Consider the following 20054-nt stretch of genomic DNA (forward strand, 5'->3'; position numbering starts at 1 on the left):
AGGTTATTTACTGTTAGAGGAGTAGGGAAACAAGCTAGGTTATTTACTGTTAGAGAAGTAGGGAAACAAGCTAGGTTATTTACTGTTAGAGAAGTAGGGAAACAAGCTAGGTTATTTACTGTTAGAGAAGTAGGGAAACAAGCTAGGTTATTTACTGTTAGAGAGGCAGGGAAACAAGCTAGGTTATTTACTGTTAGAGAAACAGGGATACAAGCTAGGTTATTTACTGTTAGAGAAGTAGGGAAACAAGCTAGGTTATTTACTGTTAGAGAAGCAGGGAAACAAGCTAGGTTATTTACTGTTAGAGAAGTAGGGAAACAAGCTATGTTATTTACTGTTAGAGAAGTAGGGAAACAAGCTAGGTTATTTACTGTTAGAGAAACAGGGAAACAAGCTAGGTTATTTACTGTTAGAGAAGCAGGGAAACAAGCTAGGTTATTTACTGTTAGAGAAGTAGTGAAACAAGCTAGGTTATTTACTGTTAGAGAAGTAGGGATACAAGCTAGGTTATTTACTGTTAGAGAAGTAGGGAAACAAGCTAGGTTATTTACTGTTAGAGAAGTAGGGAAACAAGCTAGGTTATTTACTGTTAGAGAAGTAGGGAAACAAGCTAGGTTATTTACTGTTAGAGAAGTAGGGAAACAAGCTAGGTTATTTACTGTTAGAGAAGTAGGGATACAAGCTAGGTTATTTACTGTTTTAGAAGTAGGGAAACAAGCTAGGTTATTTACTGTTAGATAAGCAGGGAAACAAGCTAGGTTATTTACTGTTAGATAAGTAGGGAAACAAGCTAGGTTATTTACTGTTAGAGAAGTAGGGAAACAAGCTAGGTTATTTACTGTTAGAGAAGTAGGGATACAAGCTAGGTTATTTACTGTTAGAGAAGCAGGGAACCAAGCTAGGTTATTTACTGTTAGAGAAGTAGGGATACAAGCTAGGTTATTTACTGTTAGAGAAGTAGGGAAACAAGCTAGGTTATTTACTGTTAGAGAGGTAGGGAAACAAGCTAGGTTATTTACTGTTAGAGAAACAGGGATACAAGCTAGGTTATTTACTGTTAGAGAAGTAGGGAAACAAGCTAGGTTATTTACTGTTAGAGAAGCAGGGAAACAAGCTAGGTTATTTACTGTTAGAGAAGTAGGGAAACAAGCTAGGTTATTTACTGTTAGAGAAACAGGGATACAAGCTAGGTTATTTACTGTTTGAGAAGTAGGGAAACAAGCTAGGTTATTTACTGTTAGAGAAGTAGGGAAACAAGCTAGGTTATTTACTGTTAGAGAAGTAGGGAAACAAGCTAGGTTATTTACTGTTAGAGAAGTAGGGAAACAAGCTAGGTTATTTACTGTTAGAGAAGCAGGGAAACAAGCTAGGTTATTTACTGTTAGAGAAGTAGGGAAACAAGCTAGGTTATTTACTGTTAGAGAAGCAGGGAAACAAGCTAGGTTATTTACTGTTAGAGAAGCAGGGATACAAGCTAGGTTATTTACTGTTAGAGAAGCAGGGATACAAGCTAGGTTATTTACTGTTAGAGAAGCAGGGAAACAAGCTAGGTTATTTACTGTTAGAGAAGCAGGGAAACAAGCTAGGTTATTTACTGTTAGAGAAGTAGGGAAACAAGCTAGGTTATTTACTGTTAGAGAAGTAGGGAAACAAGCTAGGTTATTTACTGTTAGAGAAGTAGGGATACAAGCTAGGTTATTTACTGTTAGAGAAGCAGGGAACCAAGCTAGGTTATTTACTGTTAGAGAAGTAGGGATACAAGCTAGGTTATTTACTGTTAGAGAAGTAGGGAAACAAGCTAGGTTATTTACTGTTAGAGAAGTAGGGATACAAGCTAGGTTATTTACTGTTAGAGAAGCAGGGAACCAAGCTAGGTTATTTACTGTTAGAGAAGTAGGGATACAAGCTAGGTTATTTACTGTTAGAGAAGTAGGGAAACAAGCTAGGTTATTTACTGTTAGAGAGGTAGGGAAACAAGCTAGGTTATTTACTGTTAGAGAAACAGGGATACAAGCTAGGTTATTTAGTGTTAGAGAAGTAGGGAAACAAGCTAGGTTATTTACTGTTAGAGAAACAGGGAAACAAGCTAGGTTATTTACTGTTAGAGAAGCAGGGAAACAAGCTAGGTTATTTACTGTTAGAGAAGTAGTGAAACAAGCTAGGTTATTTACTGTTAGAGAAGTAGGGATACAAGCTAGGTTATTTACTGTTAGAGAAGTAGGGAAACAAGCTAGGTTATTTACTGTTAGAGAAGTAGGGAAACAAGCTAGGTTATTTACTGTTAGAGAAGTAGGGAAACAAGCTAGGTTATTTACTGTTAGAGAAGTAGGGAAACAAGCTAGGTTATTTACTGTTAGAGAAGTAGGGATACAAGCTAGGTTATTTACTGTTAGAGAAGTAGGGAAACAAGCTAGGTTATTTACTGTTAGATAAGCAGGGAAACAAGCTAGGTTATTTACTGTTAGAGAAGTAGGGAAACAAGCTAGGTTATTTACTGTTAGAGAAGTAGGGAAACAAGCTAGGTTATTTACTGTTAGAGAAGTAGGGATACAAGCTAGGTTATTTACTGTTAGAGAAGTAGGGATACAAGCTAGGTTATTTACTGTTAGAGGAGTAGGGAAACAAGCTAGGTTATTTACTGTTAGAGAAGTAGGGAAACAAGCTAGGTTATTTACTGTTAGAGAAGTAGGGATACAAGCTAGGTTATTTACTGTTAGAGAAGCAGGGAAACAAGCTAGGTTATTTACTGTTAGAGAAGTAGGGATACAAGCTAGGTTATTTACTGTTAGAGAAGTAGGGAAACAAGCTAGGTTATTTACTGTTATAGAAGTAGGGAAACAAGCTAGGTTATTTACTGTTAGAGAAGTAGGGAAACAAGCTAGGTTATTTACTGTTAGAGAAGTAGGGATACAAGCTAGGTTATTTACTGTTAGAGGAGTAGGGAAACAAGCTAGGTTATTTACTGTTAGAGGAGTAGGGAAACAAGCTAGGTTATTTACTGTTAGAGAAGTAGGGAAACAAGCTAGGTTATTTACTGTTGGAGAAGCAGGGAAACAAGCTAGGTTATTTACTGTTAGAGAAGTAGGGAAACAAGCTAGGTTATTTACTGTTAGAGAAGTAGGGAAACAAGCTAGGTTATTTACTGTTAGAGAAGTAGGGAAACAAGCTAGGTTATTTACTGTTAGAGAAACAGGGATACAAGCTAGGTTATTTACTGTTAGAGAAGTAGGGAAACAAGCTAGGTTATTTACTGTTAGAGAAGTAGGGAAACAAGCTAGGTTATTTACTGTTAGAGAAGTAGGGAAACAAGCTAGGTTATTTACTGTTAGAGAAACAGGGATACAAGCTAGGTTATTTACTGTTAGAGAAACAGGGAAACAAGCTAGGTTATTTACTGTTAGAGAAACAGGGAAATAAGCTAGTTTATTTACTGTTAGAGAAGTAGGGAAACAAGCTAGGTTATTTACTGTTAGAGAAGTAGGGAAACAAGCTAGGTTATTTACTGTTAGAGAAGTAGGGATACAAGCTAGGTTATTTACTGTTAGAGGAGTAGGGAAACAAGCTAGGTTATTTACTGTTAGAGAAGTAGGGAAACAAGCTAGGTTATTTACTGTTAGAGAAGTAGGGATACAAGCTAGGTTATTTACTGTTAGAGGAGTAGGGAAACAAGCTAGGTTATTTACTGTTAGAGAAGTAGGGAAACAAGCTAGGTTATTTACTGTTAGAGAAGTAGGGAAACAAGCTAGGTTATTTACTGTTAGAGAAGTAGGGAAACAAGCTAGGTTATTTACTGTTAGAGAAGAAGGGAAACAAGCTAGGTTATTTACTGTTAGAGAAACAGGGAAACAAGCTAGGTTATTTACTGTTAGAGAAGCAGGGAAACAAGCTAGGTTATTTACTGTTAGAGAAGTAGGGAAACAAGCTAGGTTATTTACTGTTAGATAAGTAGGGATACAGGCTAGGTTATTTACTGTTAGAGGAGTAGGGAAACAAGCTAGGTTATTTACTGTTAGAGAAGTAGGGAAACAAGCTAGGTTATTTACTGTTAGAGAAGTAGGGAAACAAGCTAGGTTATTTACTGTTAGAGAAGTAGGGAAACAAGCTAGGTTATTTACTGTTAGAGAGGCAGGGAAACAAGCTAGGTTATTTACTGTTAGAGAAACAGGGATACAAGCTAGGTTATTTACTGTTAGAGAAGTAGGGAAACAAGCTAGGTTATTTACTGTTAGAGAAGCAGGGAAACAAGCTAGGTTATTTACTGTTAGAGAAGTAGGGAAACAAGCTATGTTATTTACTGTTAGAGAAGTAGGGAAACAAGCTAGGTTATTTACTGTTAGAGAAACAGGGAAACAAGCTAGGTTATTTACTGTTAGAGAAGCAGGGAAACAAGCTAGGTTATTTACTGTTAGAGAAGTAGTGAAACAAGCTAGGTTATTTACTGTTAGAGAAGTAGGGATACAAGCTAGGTTATTTACTGTTAGAGAAGTAGGGAAACAAGCTAGGTTATTTACTGTTAGAGAAGTAGGGAAACAAGCTAGGTTATTTACTGTTAGAGAAGTAGGGAAACAAGCTAGGTTATTTACTGTTAGAGAAGTAGGGAAACAAGCTAGGTTATTTACTGTTAGAGAAGTAGGGATACAAGCTAGGTTATTTACTGTTAGAGAAGTAGGGAAACAAGCTAGGTTATTTACTGTTAGATAAGCAGGGAAACAAGCTAGGTTATTTACTGTTAGATAAGTAGGGAAACAAGCTAGGTTATTTACTGTTAGAGAAGTAGGGAAACAAGCTAGGTTATTTACTGTTAGAGAAGTAGGGATACAAGCTAGGTTATTTACTGTTAGAGAAGCAGGGAACCAAGCTAGGTTATTTACTGTTAGAGAAGTAGGGATACAAGCTAGGTTATTTACTGTTAGAGAAGTAGGGAAACAAGCTAGGTTATTTACTGTTAGAGAGGTAGGGAAACAAGCTAGGTTATTTGCTGTTAGAGAAACAGGGATACAAGCTAGGTTATTTACTGTTAGAGAAGTAGGGAAACAAGCTAGGTTATTTACTGTTAGAGAAGCAGGGAAACAAGCTAGGTTATTTACTGTTAGAGAAGTAGGGAAACAAGCTAGGTTATTTACTGTTAGAGAAACAGGGATACAAGCTAGGTTATTTACTGTTTGAGAAGTAGGGAAACAAGCTAGGTTATTTACTGTTAGAGAAGTAGGGAAACAAGCTAGGTTATTTACTGTTAGAGAAGTAAGGAAACAAGCTAGGTTATTTACTGTTAGAGAAGTAGGGAAACAAGCTAGGTTATTTACTGTTAGAGAAGCAGGGAAACAAGCTAGGTTATTTACTGTTAGAGAAGTAGGGAAACAAGCTAGGTTATTTACTGTTAGAGAAGCAGGGAAACAAGCTAGGTTATTTACTGTTAGAGAAGCAGGGATACAAGCTAGGTTATTTACTGTTAGAGAAGCAGGGATACAAGCTAGGTTATTTACTGTTAGAGAAGCAGGGAAACAAGCTAGGTTATTTACTGTTAGAGAAGCAGGGAAACAAGCTAGGTTATTTACTGTTAGAGAAGTAGGGAAACAAGCTAGGTTATTTACTGTTAGAGAAGTAGGGAAACAAGCTAGGTTATTTACTGTTAGAGAAGTAGGGATACAAGCTAGGTTATTTACTGTTAGAGAAGCAGGGAACCAAGCTAGGTTATTTACTGTTAGAGAAGTAGGGATACAAGCTAGGTTATTTACTGTTAGAGAAGTAGGGAAACAAGCTAGGTTATTTACTGTTAGAGAAGTAGGGATACAAGCTAGGTTATTTACTGTTAGAGAAGCAGGGAACCAAGCTAGGTTATTTACTGTTAGAGAAGTAGGGATACAAGCTAGGTTATTTACTGTTAGAGAAGTAGGGAAACAAGCTAGGTTATTTACTGTTAGAGAGGTAGGGAAACAAGCTAGGTTATTTACTGTTAGAGAAACAGGGATACAAGCTAGGTTATTTAGTGTTAGAGAAGTAGGGAAACAAGCTAGGTTATTTACTGTTAGAGAAACAGGGAAACAAGCTAGGTTATTTACTGTTAGAGAAGCAGGGAAACAAGCTAGGTTATTTACTGTTAGAGAAGTAGTGAAACAAGCTAGGTTATTTACTGTTAGAGAAGTAGGGATACAAGCTAGGTTATTTACTGTTAGAGAAGTAGGGAAACAAGCTAGGTTATTTACTGTTCGAGAAGTAGGGAAACAAGCTAGGTTATTTACTGTTAGAGAAGTAGGGAAACAAGCTAGGTTATTTACTGTTAGAGAAGTAGGGAAACAAGCTAGGTTATTTACTGTTAGAGAAGTAGGGATACAAGCTAGGTTATTTACTGTTAGAGAAGTAGGGAAACAAGCTAGGTTATTTACTGTTAGATAAGCAGGGAAACAAGCTAGGTTATTTACTGTTAGAGAAGTAGGGAAACAAGCTAGGTTATTTACTGTTAGAGAAGTAGGGAAACAAGCTAGGTTATTTACTGTTAGAGAAGTAGGGATACAAGCTAGGTTATTTACTGTTAGAGAAGTAGGGATACAAGCTAGGTTATTTACTGTTAGAGGAGTAGGGAAACAAGCTAGGTTATTTACTGTTAGAGAAGTAGGGAAACAAGCTAGGTTATTTACTGTTAGAGAAGTAGGGATACAAGCTAGGTTATTTACTGTTAGAGAAGCAGGGAAACAAGCTAGGTTATTTACTGTTAGAGAAGTAGGGATACAAGCTAGGTTATTTACTGTTAGAGAAGTAGGGAAACAAGCTAGGTTATTTACTGTTATAGAAGTAGGGAAACAAGCTAGGTTATTTACTGTTAGAGAAGTAGGGAAACAAGCTAGGTTATTTACTGTTAGAGAAGTAGGGATACAAGCTAGGTTATTTACTGTTAGAGGAGTAGGGAAACAAGCTAGGTTATTTACTGTTAGAGGAGTAGGGAAACAAGCTAGGTTATTTACTGTTAGAGAAGTAGGGAAACAAGCTAGGTTATTTACTGTTGGAGAAGCAGGGAAACAAGCTAGGTTATTTACTGTTAGAGAAGTAGGGAAACAAGCTAGGTTATTTACTGTTAGAGAAGTAGGGAAACAAGCTAGGTTATTTACTGTTAGAGAAGTAGGGAAACAAGCTAGGTTATTTACTGTTAGAGAAACAGGGATACAAGCTAGGTTATTTACTGTTAGAGAAGTAGGGAAACAAGCTAGGTTATTTACTGTTAGAGAAACAGGGATACAAGCTAGGTTATTTACTGTTAGAGAAGTAGGGAAACAAGCTAGGTTATTTACTGTTAGAGAAGTAGGGAAACAAGCTAGGTTATTTACTGTTAGAGAAGCAGGGAAACAAGCTAGGTTATTTACTGTTAGAGAAACAGGGATACAAGCTAGGTTATTTACTGTTAGAGAAGTAGGGAAACAAGCTAGGTTATTTACTGTTAGAGAAGTAGGGAAACAAGCTAGGTTATTTACTGTTAGAGAAGTAGGGAAACAAGCTAGGTTATTTACTGTTAGAGAGGCAGGGAAACAAGCTAGGTTATTTACTGTTAGAGAAACAGGGAAACAAGCTAGGTTATTTACTGTTAGAGAAGCAGGGAAACAAGCTAGGTTATTTACTGTTAGAGAAGCAGGGAAACAAGCTAGGTTATTTACTGTTAGAGAAGTAGGGAAACAAGCTAGGTTATTTACTGTTAGAGAAGTAGGGAAACAAGCTAGGTTATTTACTGTTAGAGAAGTAGGGAAACAAGCTAGGTTATTTACTGTTAGAGAAACAGGGATACAAGCTAGGTTATTTACTGTTAGAGAAGTAGGGAAACAAGCTAGGTTATTTACTGTTAGAGAAACAGGGATACAAGCTAGGTTATTTACTGTTAGAGAAGTAGGGAAACAAGCTAGGTTATTTACTGTTAGAGAAGTAGGGAAACAAGCTAGGTTATTTACTGTTAGAGAAGTAGGGAAACAAGCTAGGTTATTTACTGTTAGAGAAGTAGGGAAACAAGCTAGGTTATTTACTGTTAGAGAAGCAGGGAAACAAGCTAGGTTATTTACTGTTAGAGAAGTAGGGAAACAAGCTAGGTTATTTACTGTTAGAGAAGCAGGGAAACAAGCTAGGTTATTTACTGTTAGAGAAGCAGGGATACAAGCTAGGTTATTTACTGTTAGAGAAGCAGGGATACAAGCTAGGTTATTTACTGTTAGAGAAGCAGGGAAACAAGCTAGGTTATTTACTGTTAGAGAAGCAGGGAAACAAGCTAGGTTATTTACTGTTCGAGAAGTAGGGAAACAAGCTAGGTTATTTACTGTTAGAGAAGTAGGGAAACAAGCTAGGTTATTTACTGTTAGAGAAGTAGGGATACAAGCTAGGTTATTTACTGTTAGAGAAGCAGGGAACCAAGCTAGGTTATTTACTGTTAGAGAAGTAGGGATACAAGCTAGGTTATTTACTGTTAGAGAAGTAGGGAAACAAGCTAGGTTATTTACTGTTAGAGAAGTAGGGATACAAGCTAGGTTATTTACTGTTAGAGAAGCAGGGAACCAAGCTAGGTTATTTACTGTTAGAGAAGTAGGAATACAAGCTAGGTTATTTACTGTTAGAGAAGTAGGGAAACAAGCTAGGTTATTTACTGTTAGAGAGGTAGGGATACAAGACAGGTTATTTACTATTGTCCCCTGCTTCAGTCTGTAACCCAGATAGAACCCTCTCTCGACTCTAGAACCTCCCCTGCTCCAGTCTGTAACCCAGATAGAACCCTGTCTCTATTCTAGAACCTCCCCTGCTCCAGTCTGTAACCCAGATAGAACCCTCTATCTATTCTAGAACCTCCCCTGCTCCAGTCTGTAACCCAGATAGAACCCTGTCTCTATTCTAGAAACTCCCCTGCTCTAGTTTGTAACCCAGATAGAACCCTGTATCTATTCTAGAACCTCCCCTGCTCCAGTCTGTAACCCAGATAGAACCCTGTCTCTATTCTAGAACCTCCCTTGCTCTAGTCTGTAACCCAGATAGAACCCTGTCTCTATTCTTATACCTCCCCTGCTCCAGTCTGTAACCCAGATAGAACCCTGTCTCTATTCTGGAACCTCCCCTGCTCCAGTCTGTAACCCAGATAGAAACTTGTCTCTATTCTTATACCTCCCCTGCTCCAGTCTGTAACCCAGATAGAACCCTGTCTCTATTCTAGAACCTCCCCTGCTCCAGTCTGTAACCCAGATAGAACCCTGTCTCTATTCTTATACCTCCCCTGCTCCAGTCTGTAACCCAGATAGAACCCTGTCTCTATTCTGGAACCTCCCCTGCTCCAGTCTGTAACCCAGATAGAACCCTGTCTCTATTCTAGAACCTCCCCTGCTCTAGTCTGTAACCCAGATAGAACCCTGTCTCTATTCTTATACCTCCCCTGCTCCAGTCTGTAACCCAGATAGAACCCTGTCTCTATTCTAGAACCTCCCCTGTTCCAGTCTGTAACCCAGATAGAACCCTGTCTCTATTCTAGAACCTCCCCTGTTCCAGTCTGTAACCCAGATAGAACCCTGTCTATATTCTAGAACCTCCCCTGTTCCAGTCTGTAACCCAGATAGAACCCTGTCTCTATTCTAGAACCTCCCCTGCTCCAGTCTGTAACCCAGATAGAACCCTGTCTCTATTCTAGAACCTCCCCTGCTCCAGTCTGTAACCCAGATAGAACCGTCTCTATTCTAGAACCTCCCCTGCTCCAGTCTGTAACCCAGATGGAACCCTGTCTCTATTCTTATACCTCCCCTGCTCCAGTCTGTAACCCAGATAGAACCCTGTCTCTATTCTAGAACCTCCCCTGCTCCAGTCTGTAACCCAGATAGAACCCTGTCTCTATTCTAGAACCTCCCCTGTTCCAGTCTGTAACCCAGATAGAACCGTCTCTATTCTAGAACCTCCCCTGCTCCAGTCTGTAACCCAGATAGAACCCTGTCTATATTCTAGAATTTCCCCTGCTCCAGTCTGTAACCCAGATAGAACCCTGTCTCTATTCTAGAACCTCCCCTGCTCCAGTCTGTAACCCAGATAGAACCCTGTCTCTATTCTAGAACCTCCCCTGCTCCAGTCTGTAACCCAGATAGAACCCTGTCTCTATTCTTATACCTCCCCTGCTCCAGCCTGTAACCCAGATAGAACCCTGTCTCTATTCTAGAACCTCCCCTGCTCCAGTCTGTAACCCTAATAGAACCCTGTCTCTATTCTAGAACCTCCTCTGCTCCAGTCTGTAACCCAGATAGAACCCCGTCTCTATTCTAGAACCTCCCCTGCTCCAGTCTGTAACCCAAATAGAACCCTGTCTCTATTCTAGAACCTCCCCTGCTCCAGTCTGTAACCCAGATAGAACCCTGTCTCTATTCTAGAACCTCCTCTGCTCCAGTCTGTAACCCAGATAGAACCCCGTCTCTATTCTAGAACCTCCCCTGCTCCAGTCTGTAACCCAGATAGAACCCTGTCTCTATTCTTATACCTCCCCTGCTCCAGTCTGTAACCCAGATAGAACCCTGTCTCTATTCTAGAACCTCCCCTGTTCCAGTCTGTAACCCAGATAGAACCCTGTCTCTATTCTAGAACCTCCCCTGTTCCAGTCTGTAACCCAGATAGAACCCTGTCTATATTCTAGAACCTCCCCTGTTCCAGTCTGTAACCCAGATAGAACCCTGTCTCTATTCTAGAACCTCCCCTGCTCCAGTCTGTAACCCAGATAGAACCCTGTCTCTATTCTAGAACCTCCCCTGCTCCAGTCTGTAACCCAGATAGAACCGTCTCTATTCTAGAACCTCCCCTGCTCCAGTCTGTAACCCAGATGGAACCCTGTCTCTATTCTTATACCTCCCCTGCTCCAGTCTGTAACCCAGATAGAACCCTGTCTCTATTCTAGAACCACCCCTGCTCCAGTCTGTAACCCAGATAGAACCGTCTCTATTCTAGAACCTCCCCTGCTCCAGTCTGTAACCCAGATAGAACCCTGTCTCTATTCTAGAACCTCCCCTGTTCCAGTCTGTAACCCAGATAGAACCGTCTCTATTCTAGAACCTCCCCTGCTCCAGTCTGTAACCCAGATAGAACCCTGTCTATATTCTAGAATTTCCCCTGCTCCAGTCTGTAACCCAGATAGAACCCTGTCTCTATTCTAGAACCTCCCCTGCTCCAGTCTGTAACCCAGATAGAACCCTGTCTCTATTCTAGAACCTCCCCTGCTCCAGTCTGTAACCCAGATAGAACCCTGTCTCTATTCTTATACCTCCCCTGCTCCAGTCTGTAACCCAGATAGAACCCTGTCTCTATTCTAGAACCTCCCCTGCTCCAGTCTGTAACCCAAATAGAACCCTGTCTCTATTCTAGAACCTCCTCTGCTCCAGTCTGTAACCCAGATAGAACCCCGTCTCTATTCTAGAACCTCCCCTGCTCCAGTCTGTAACCCAAATAGAACCCTGTCTCTATTCTAGAACCTCCCCTGCTCCAGTCTGTAACCCAAATAGAACCCTGTCTAAATTCCCAAGGTGGGGTTTATATTCGGAAGAGCAGAACGGGGCGGGCCCATGACTGAGTTAAACTCCAAAGGGAATTGGAGTTTCCTTCATTAAACAGTTTAAAAATCACATTATATAATTTCACAACTAGTTTCATCTTTACTCATTCATTTTATACAACAATTAGATGCACGCCTCAGAACTGAGACTCGTGGATCAACAGGGTTATGGGAATGTGGCTGTACTTCACCGACCTTTTGTACCTCCAGAACGTGAACATTGTTCAGTTCTCCAGTTCTGTGAGGTGGAAGAAGTTCCTTTGTTCTCTCAATGAAAACTCTCTCTCTATACTGTCTGGCCATGAGGAAGAATCTCCTCCAGGAATTTATGACCTGCCTAACAGCAGCCTGGGTGTAGGAGAGAGAGAGATGGGGGAGGGGGGTGGTGGTGCTCGCTGTACCCAAAGAGGGCAACGTCTATGTACCATAGTACTATACCATACCGTATCTCTCCACCAGTTAACACGGTTAACGACTGACAATACTGATTCAACTCTCTCTCTCTCCCTCTCTCTCTGCCTCTCTCCAGCCTCGCCCATGCTGTCCCACAGGTTTGTGACGGTGCGTGGGGGCAGCCCTGCGGCCCGGTCGGGTCAGATCCAGCCGGGTGACCAGCTAGAAGCAGTGGAGGGGCGGTCTGTTGTCACCCTGCCTCACAGAGACCTGGCGCAGATACTGAGACGGGCCGGAAACACACTCAGACTCACCATCATACCAAGACTTAACACCAGTGAGTTATATACATACCAAGACTTAACACCAGTGAGATATATACATACCAAGACTTAACACCAGTGAGTTATATACATACCAAGACTTAACACCAGTGAGTTATATACATACCAAGACTTAACACCAGTGAGTTATATACCTACCAATATCTAGTTATATACATACCAATATCTAGTAATATACCTACCAATATCTAGTTATATACATACCAATATCTAGTTATATACATACCAATATCTAGTTATTTACATACCAATATCTAGTTATATACATACCAATATCTAGTAATATACGTACCAATATCTAGTTATATACATACCAATATCTAGTTATATACATACCAATATCTAGTTATATACATACCAATATCTAGTTATTTACATACCAATAATATAGTTATATACATACCAATATCTAGTTATATACCTACCAATATCTAGTTATATACATACCAATATCTAGTTATATACATACCAATATCTAGTTATATACATACCAATATCTAGTTATATACATACCAATATCTAGTTATATACCTACCAATATCTAGTTATATACATACCCATATCTAGTTATATACATACCAATATCTAGTTATATACATACCAATATCTAGTTATATACATACCAATATCTAGTTATATACAGACCAATATCTAGTTGTATACATACCAATATCTAGTTGTATACATACCAATATCTAGTTGTATACATACCAATATCTAGTTATATACATACCAATATCTAGTTATTTACATACCAATATCTAGTTATATACATACCAATATCCAGTTATATACATACCAATATCTAGTTATATACATACCAATATCTAGTTATATACATACCAATATCTAGTAATATACATACCAATATCTAGTTATTTACATACCAATATCTAGTTATATACATACCAATATCTAGTTGTATACATACCAATATCTAGTTGTATACATACCAATATCTAGTTATATACATACCAATATCTAGTTATTTACATACCAATATCTAGTTATTTACATACCAATATCTAGTTATATACATACCAATATCTAGTTATATACATACCAATATCTAGTTATTTACATACCAATATCTAGTTATATACATACCAATATCTAGTTATATACATACCAATATCTAAACCCATTGAGTTATATACATACCAATATCTAGTTATATACATACCAATATCTAGTTATATACATACCAATATCTAGTTATTTACATACCAATATCTAGTTATATACATACCAATATCTAGTTATATACCTACCAATATCTAGTTATATACCTACCAATATCTAGTTATATACCTACCAATATCTAGTTATATACCTACCAATATCTAGTTTTATACATATCAATATCTAGTTATATACCTACCAATATCTAGTTATATACCTACCAATATCTAGTTATATACCTACCAATATCTAGTTATATACCTACCAATATCTAGTTATATACCTACCAATATCTAGTTTTATACCTACCAATATCTAGTTATATACATACCAATATCTAGTTATTTACATACCAATATCTAGTTTTATACATACCAATATCTAGTTATATACCTACCAATATCTAGTTATTTACATACCAATATCTAGTTATTTACATACCAATATCTAGTTATTTACATACCAATATCTAGTTTTATACATACCAATATCTAGTTATATACCTACCAATATCTAGTTATTTACATACCAATATCTAGTTATTTACATACCAATTTCTAGTTATTTACATACCAATATCTAGTTTTATACATACCAATATCTAGTTATATACCTACCAATATCTAGTTATTTACATACCAATATCTAACACCAGTGAGTTATAGACCTTTACACACTTATTTACACACAGACATATGTGACTTGTTTCAGAAACTAGGTGTTCAGCTTATAAAGGCTTCATAAATCCTTCATAATGCCTTTATAAGCACTACATACATGTGTTACAAAGCATCTATACACCGAATGTCATGCTTTATAAAGGGTTCATAAATGTGGCATAACTGTGTGACATAATCACCAATGTCAAATATGACATTAACAAATGTGAATATGATATATTAATATGTTTTATTAAGGGTGACATGTTGTGCTGAAGGATGGCGTACGCTCTGAAGTGGTGTCATTTTACTGTCGTTTTATTTATTTTTTAAGTGGGGGAAACCCAAAACCTGGAAAAACATAACCAAGAAATCAGAATTTGGGGAAAAAACTAAATTAGGTAAAAAATTAAAGCTGATTTTTAAAGGCCTTACCTTGTTTAAAAGGCCCTACCAACTGTTTAAAAGGCCGTACCAACAGTTTAAAAGGTCCTACCAATGTTTTAAAAGGCCCTACCAATGTTTTAAAAGGCCCTACCAACGGTTTAAAAGGCCCTACCAACGGTTTAAAAGGCCCTACCAACGGTTTAAAAGGCCCTACCAACGGTTTAAAGGCCCTACCAACGGTTTAAAAGGCCCTAGCAATGTTTTTAAAAGGCCCTAGCAACGGTTTTTGCTGTGACTGACTGTACTTTAGAGTGTGTGTCACCCTGCAGCACAGCATTGTGGGGGAAGTTGAGGTCCGATATTGACTGTACACCAAGAGGGAAAGAGTTTGGGCCGTCCTATAAATGTTTTAGAGAAATATAATGTATACAATATAGCAGACGCTTTTATCCAAAGCAACTTACAGTCGTGCGTGAATACATTTTTACCTATGGGTGGTCCCGACAATCGTCCCCAATATCCTGGCATTTAAATGCTTTACCAAGATGCATGACAGGGTTATAAATGCTTTGTGAAGCCTCAATTGAATATGATTTATAAGGCCTATATTAAGCTGTGCTTATGCCACCCTTTATAAAGCACAGGTTTATGTCATATTTGACATAGTGAGTAATGTCACATTTGGCATTGGTGGTTATGTCACACAGTTATGATACATTTATGAACCCTTTATAGAACTTGACGTACAGTTATAGATGATTTGTAACACATGTATGTAGTGTTAATGAAGGCTTTATGAAGGCTTTGTGAAGGCTTAATGAAGGCTTTATGAAGGCTTTATGAAGGCTTTATGAAGGCTTAATGAAGGCTTTATGAAGGCTTAATGAAGGCTTTATGAAGGCTTAATGAAGCTTCAATGTCTCTTAAAGCCGCAATCAGCAGTTAAAACAATAACAAAGTGTTCTTCCAGACCCTGTTTCGGTATAAAGATGAGGGACGGGGGTGGAGAAATATATATACACTGCTCAAAAAAATAAAGGGAACACTTAAACAACACAATGTAACTCCAAGTCAATCACACTTCTGTGAAATCAAACTGTCCACTTAGGAAGCAACACTGATTGACAATAAATTTCACATGCTGTTGTGCAAATGGAATAGACAACAGGTGGAAATTATAGGCAATTAGCAAGACACCCCCAATAAAGGAGTGATTCTGCAGGTGGTGACCACAGACCACTTCTCAGTTCCTATGCTTCCTGGCTGATGTTTTGGTCACTTTTGAATGCTGGCGGTGCTCTCACTCTAGTGGTAGCATGAGACGGAGTCTACAACCCACACAAGTGGCTCAGGTAGTGCAGCTCATCCAGGATGGCACATCAATGCGAGCTGTGGCAAGAAGGTTTGCTGTGTCTGTCAGCGTAGTGTCCAGAGCATGGAGGCGCTACCAGGAGACAGGCCAGTACATCAGGAGACGTGGAGGAGGCCGTAGGAGGGCAACAACCCAGCAGCAGGACCGCTACCTCCGCCTTTGTGCAAGGAGTAGCACTGCCAGAGCCCTGCAAAATGACCTCCAGCCGGCCACAAATGTGCATGTGTCAGCATATGGTCTCACAAGGGCTCTGAGGATCTCATCTTGGTACCTAATGGCAGTCAGGCTACCTCTGGCGAGCACATGGAGGGCTGTGCGGCCCCCCAAAGAAATGCCACCCCACACCATGACTGACCCACCGCCAAACCGGTCATGCTGGAGGATGTTGCAGGCAGCAGAACGTTCTCCACGGCGTCTCCAGACTCTGTCACGTCTGTCACATGTGCTCATGTGCTCAGTGTGAACCTGCTTTCATCTGTGAAGAGCACAGGGCGCCAGTGGCGAATTTGCCAATCTTGGTGTTCTCTGGCAAATGCCAAACGTCCTGCACGGTGTTGGGCTGTAAGCACAACCCCCACCTGTGGACGTCGGGCCCTCATACCACCCTCATGGAGTCTGTTTCTGACCGTTTGAGCAGACACATGCACATTTGTGGCCTGCTGGAGGTCATTTTGCAGGGCTCTGGCAGTGCTACTCCTTGCACAAAGGCGGAGGTAGCGGTCCTGCTGCTGGGTTGTTGCCCTCCTACGGCCTCCTCCACGTCTCCTGATGTACTGGCCTGTCTCCTGGTAGCGCCTCCATGCTCTGGACACTACGCTGACAGACACAGCAAACCTTCTTGCCACAGCTCGCATTGATGTGCCATCCTGGATGAGCTGCACTACCTGAGCCACTTGTGTGGGTTGTAGACTCCGTCTCATGCTACCACTAGAGTGAGAGCACCGCCAGCATTCAAAAGTGACCAAAACATCAGCCAGGAAGCATAGGAACTGAGAAGTGGTCTGTGGTCACCACCTGCAGAATCACTCCTTTTTTGGGGGTGTCTTGCTAATTGCCTATAATTTCCACCTTTTGTCTATGCCATTTGCACAACAGCATGTGAAATGTATTGTCAATCAGTGTTGCTTCCTAAGTGGACAGTTTGATTTCACAGAAGTGTGATTGACTTGGAGTTACATTGTGTTGTTTAAGTGTTCCCTTTATTTTTTTGAGCAGTGTATATATATATATATGTATATATTACCTTTATTAAACTAGGCAATTCAGTTAAAAACAAATTCTTATTTACAATGACGGCCTACCTGGGAACAGTGGGTTAACTAACTGCCTTGTTCAGGGGCAGAACGACAGATATTTACCTCGTCAGCTCGGGGGATTCAATCTAGCAACCTTTCGGTTACTGGTCCAACGCTCTAACCACTAGGCTACCTGCCGCCTCTACACTCTAACCACTAGGCTACCTGCCACCTCTACACTCTAACCACTAGGCTACCTGCCGCCTCTACACCCTAACCACTAGGCTACCTGCCGCCTCTACACTCTAACCACTAGGCTACCTGCCGCCTATACACTCTAACCACTAGGCTACCTGCCGCCTCTACACTCTAACCACTAGGCTACCTGCTGCCTCTACACTCTAACCACTAGGCTACCCGCCGCCTCTACACTCTAACCACTAGGCTACCCGCCGCCCCTCCACTCTAACCACTAGGCTACCTGCCGCCTCTACACTCTAACCACTAGGCTACCTGCCGCCTCTACACTCTAACCACTAGGCTACCTGCCTCCTCTACACTCTAACCACCAGGCTACCCTGCCCCCTCTACACTCTAACCACTAGGCTACCCTGCCCCCTCTACACTCTAACCACTAGGCTACCCTGCCACCTCTACACTCTAACCACTAGGCTACCCTGCCCCCTCCACACTCTAACCACTAGGCTACCCGCCGCCCCTCCACTCTAACCACTAGGCTACCCGCCGCCTCTACACTCTAACCACTAGGCTACCTGCCGCCTCTACACTCTAACCACTAGGCTACCTGCCTCCTCTACACTCTAACCACCAGGCTACCCTGCCCCCTCTACACTCTAACCACTAGGCTACCCTGCCCCCTCTAAACTCTAACCACTAGGCTACCCTGCCCCCTCTACACTCTAACCACTAGGCTACCCTGCCGCCTCTACACTCTAACCACTAGGCTACCTGCCGCCTATACACTCTAACCACTAGGCTACCTGCCGCCTCTACACTCTAACCACTAGGCTACCCGCCGCCTCTACACTCTAACCACTAGGCTACCCGCCGCCTCTACACTCTAACCACTAGGCTACCCGCCGCCCCTCCACTCTAACCACTAGGCTACCTGCCGCCTCTACACTCTAACCACTAGGCTACCTGCCGCCTCTACACTCTAACCACTAGGCTACCTGCCTCCTCTACACTCTAACCACCAGGCTACCCTGCCCCCTCTACACTCTAACCACTAGGCTACCCTGCCCCCTCTACACTCTAACCACTAGGCTACCCTGCCACCTCTACACTCTAACCACTAGGCTACCCTGCCCCCTCCACACTCTAACCACTAGGCTACCTGCCGCCTCTACACTCTAACCACTAGGCTACCTGCCTCCTCTACACTCTAACCACTAGGCTACCTGCCGCCTCTACACTCTAACCACTAGGCTACCTGCCGCCTCTACACTCTAACCACTAGGCTACCTAACCACTCTCAAATTCATAGACAGAGCTATGGATGCAAGGACTGACCATTCATGTTATCAACATGATAGTTTTAACCATGTGTTGAGGCTCTAGTGTTTTGTTTACATTTACTTTAATTACCAACATTCAAGTGAAACAAGTTCCTGTTTCGGGTTCTGATGGGGTACAACAGATGAACTAAGCTCATTAAGCATTTAGAAGTTATATGCTTCAAATATCAATGGGTTCATATCATTCATTTCCCAAAATCCCCAAAAATCGATGTAGAAACTGCAAATTGCCCCTTTCTTATATTCTTCCCTTAGACTCCTCTAATCTGTCTTCCCTTAGACTCCTCTAATCTGTCTTCCCTTAGACTCCTCTAATCTGTCTTCCCTTAGACTCCTCTAATCTGTCTTCCCTTAGACTCCTCTAATCTGTCTTCCCTTAGACTCCTCTAATCTGTCTTCCCTTAGACTCCTCTAATCGGTCTTCCCTTAGACTCCTCTAATCTGTCTTCCTTTAGACTCCTCTAATCTGTCTTCCCTTAGACTCCTCTAATCTGTCTTCCCTTAGACTCCTCTAATCTGTCTTCCCTTAGACTCCTCTAATCTGGCTTCCCTTAGACTCCTCTAATCTGGCTTCCCTTAGACTCCTCTAATCTGGCTTCCCTTAGAGTCCTCTAATCTGTCTTCCCTTAGACTCCTCTAATCTGGCTTCCCTTAGACTCCTCTAATCTGTCTTCCCTTAGAGTCCTCTAATCTGTCTTCCCTTAGACTCCTCTAATCTGTCTTCCCTTAGAGTCCTCTAATCTGTCTTCCCTTAGACTCCTCTAATCTGGCTTCCCTTAGACTCCTCTAATCTGTCTTCCCTTAGAGTCCTCTAATCTGTCTTCCCTTAGACTCCTCTAATCTGTCTTCCCTTAGACTCCTCTAATCTGTCTTCCCTTAGAGTCCTCTAATCTGTCTTCCCTTAGACTCCTCTAATCTGTCTTCCCTTAGAATCCTATAATCTGGCTTCCCTTAGACTCCTCTAATCTGTGTTCCCTTAGACTCCTCTAATCTGTCTTCCCTTAGATTCCTCTAATCTGTCTTCCCTTAGACTCCTCTAATCTGTCTTCCCTTAGACTCCTCTAATCTGTCTTCCCTTAGACTCCTCTAATCTGTGTTCCCTTAGACTCCTCTAATCTGTCTTCCCTTAGATTCCTCTAATCTGTCTTCCCTTAGACTCCTCTAATCTGTCTTCCCTTAGACTCCTCTAATCTGTCTTCCCTTAGACTCCTCTAATCTGTCTTCCCTTAGACTCCTCTAATCTGTCTTCCCTTAGACTCCTCTAATCTGGCTTCCCTTAGACTCCTCTAATCTGGCTTCCCTTAGACTCCTCTAATCTGGCTTCCCTTAGACTCCTCTAATCTGTCTTCCTTTAGACTCCTCTAATCTGTCTTCCCTTAGACTTCTCTAATCTGTCTTCCCTTAGACTCCT

General features: G+C 40.9%; 1 protein-coding gene across 1 annotated transcript in view; it reads left to right on the top strand.

The window, feature by feature from the left end:
• Positions 1-20054, top strand: part of LOC139543152 (membrane-associated guanylate kinase, WW and PDZ domain-containing protein 2-like) — a 126466-nt gene that overhangs the window by 97639 nt on the left and 8773 nt on the right. Inside the window, exon 13 of the mRNA XM_071349390.1 lies at positions 12063-12263. Within this exon, the coding sequence (XP_071205491.1) occupies positions 12063-12263 (201 nt within the window). The remainder of the gene's footprint in view (positions 1-12062; positions 12264-20054) is intronic.

The sequence above is a fragment of the Salvelinus alpinus genome, chromosome 17, assembly GCF_045679555.1.
Source record: "Salvelinus alpinus chromosome 17, SLU_Salpinus.1, whole genome shotgun sequence".
Classification (NCBI taxonomy): domain Eukaryota; kingdom Metazoa; phylum Chordata; class Actinopteri; order Salmoniformes; family Salmonidae; genus Salvelinus; species Salvelinus alpinus.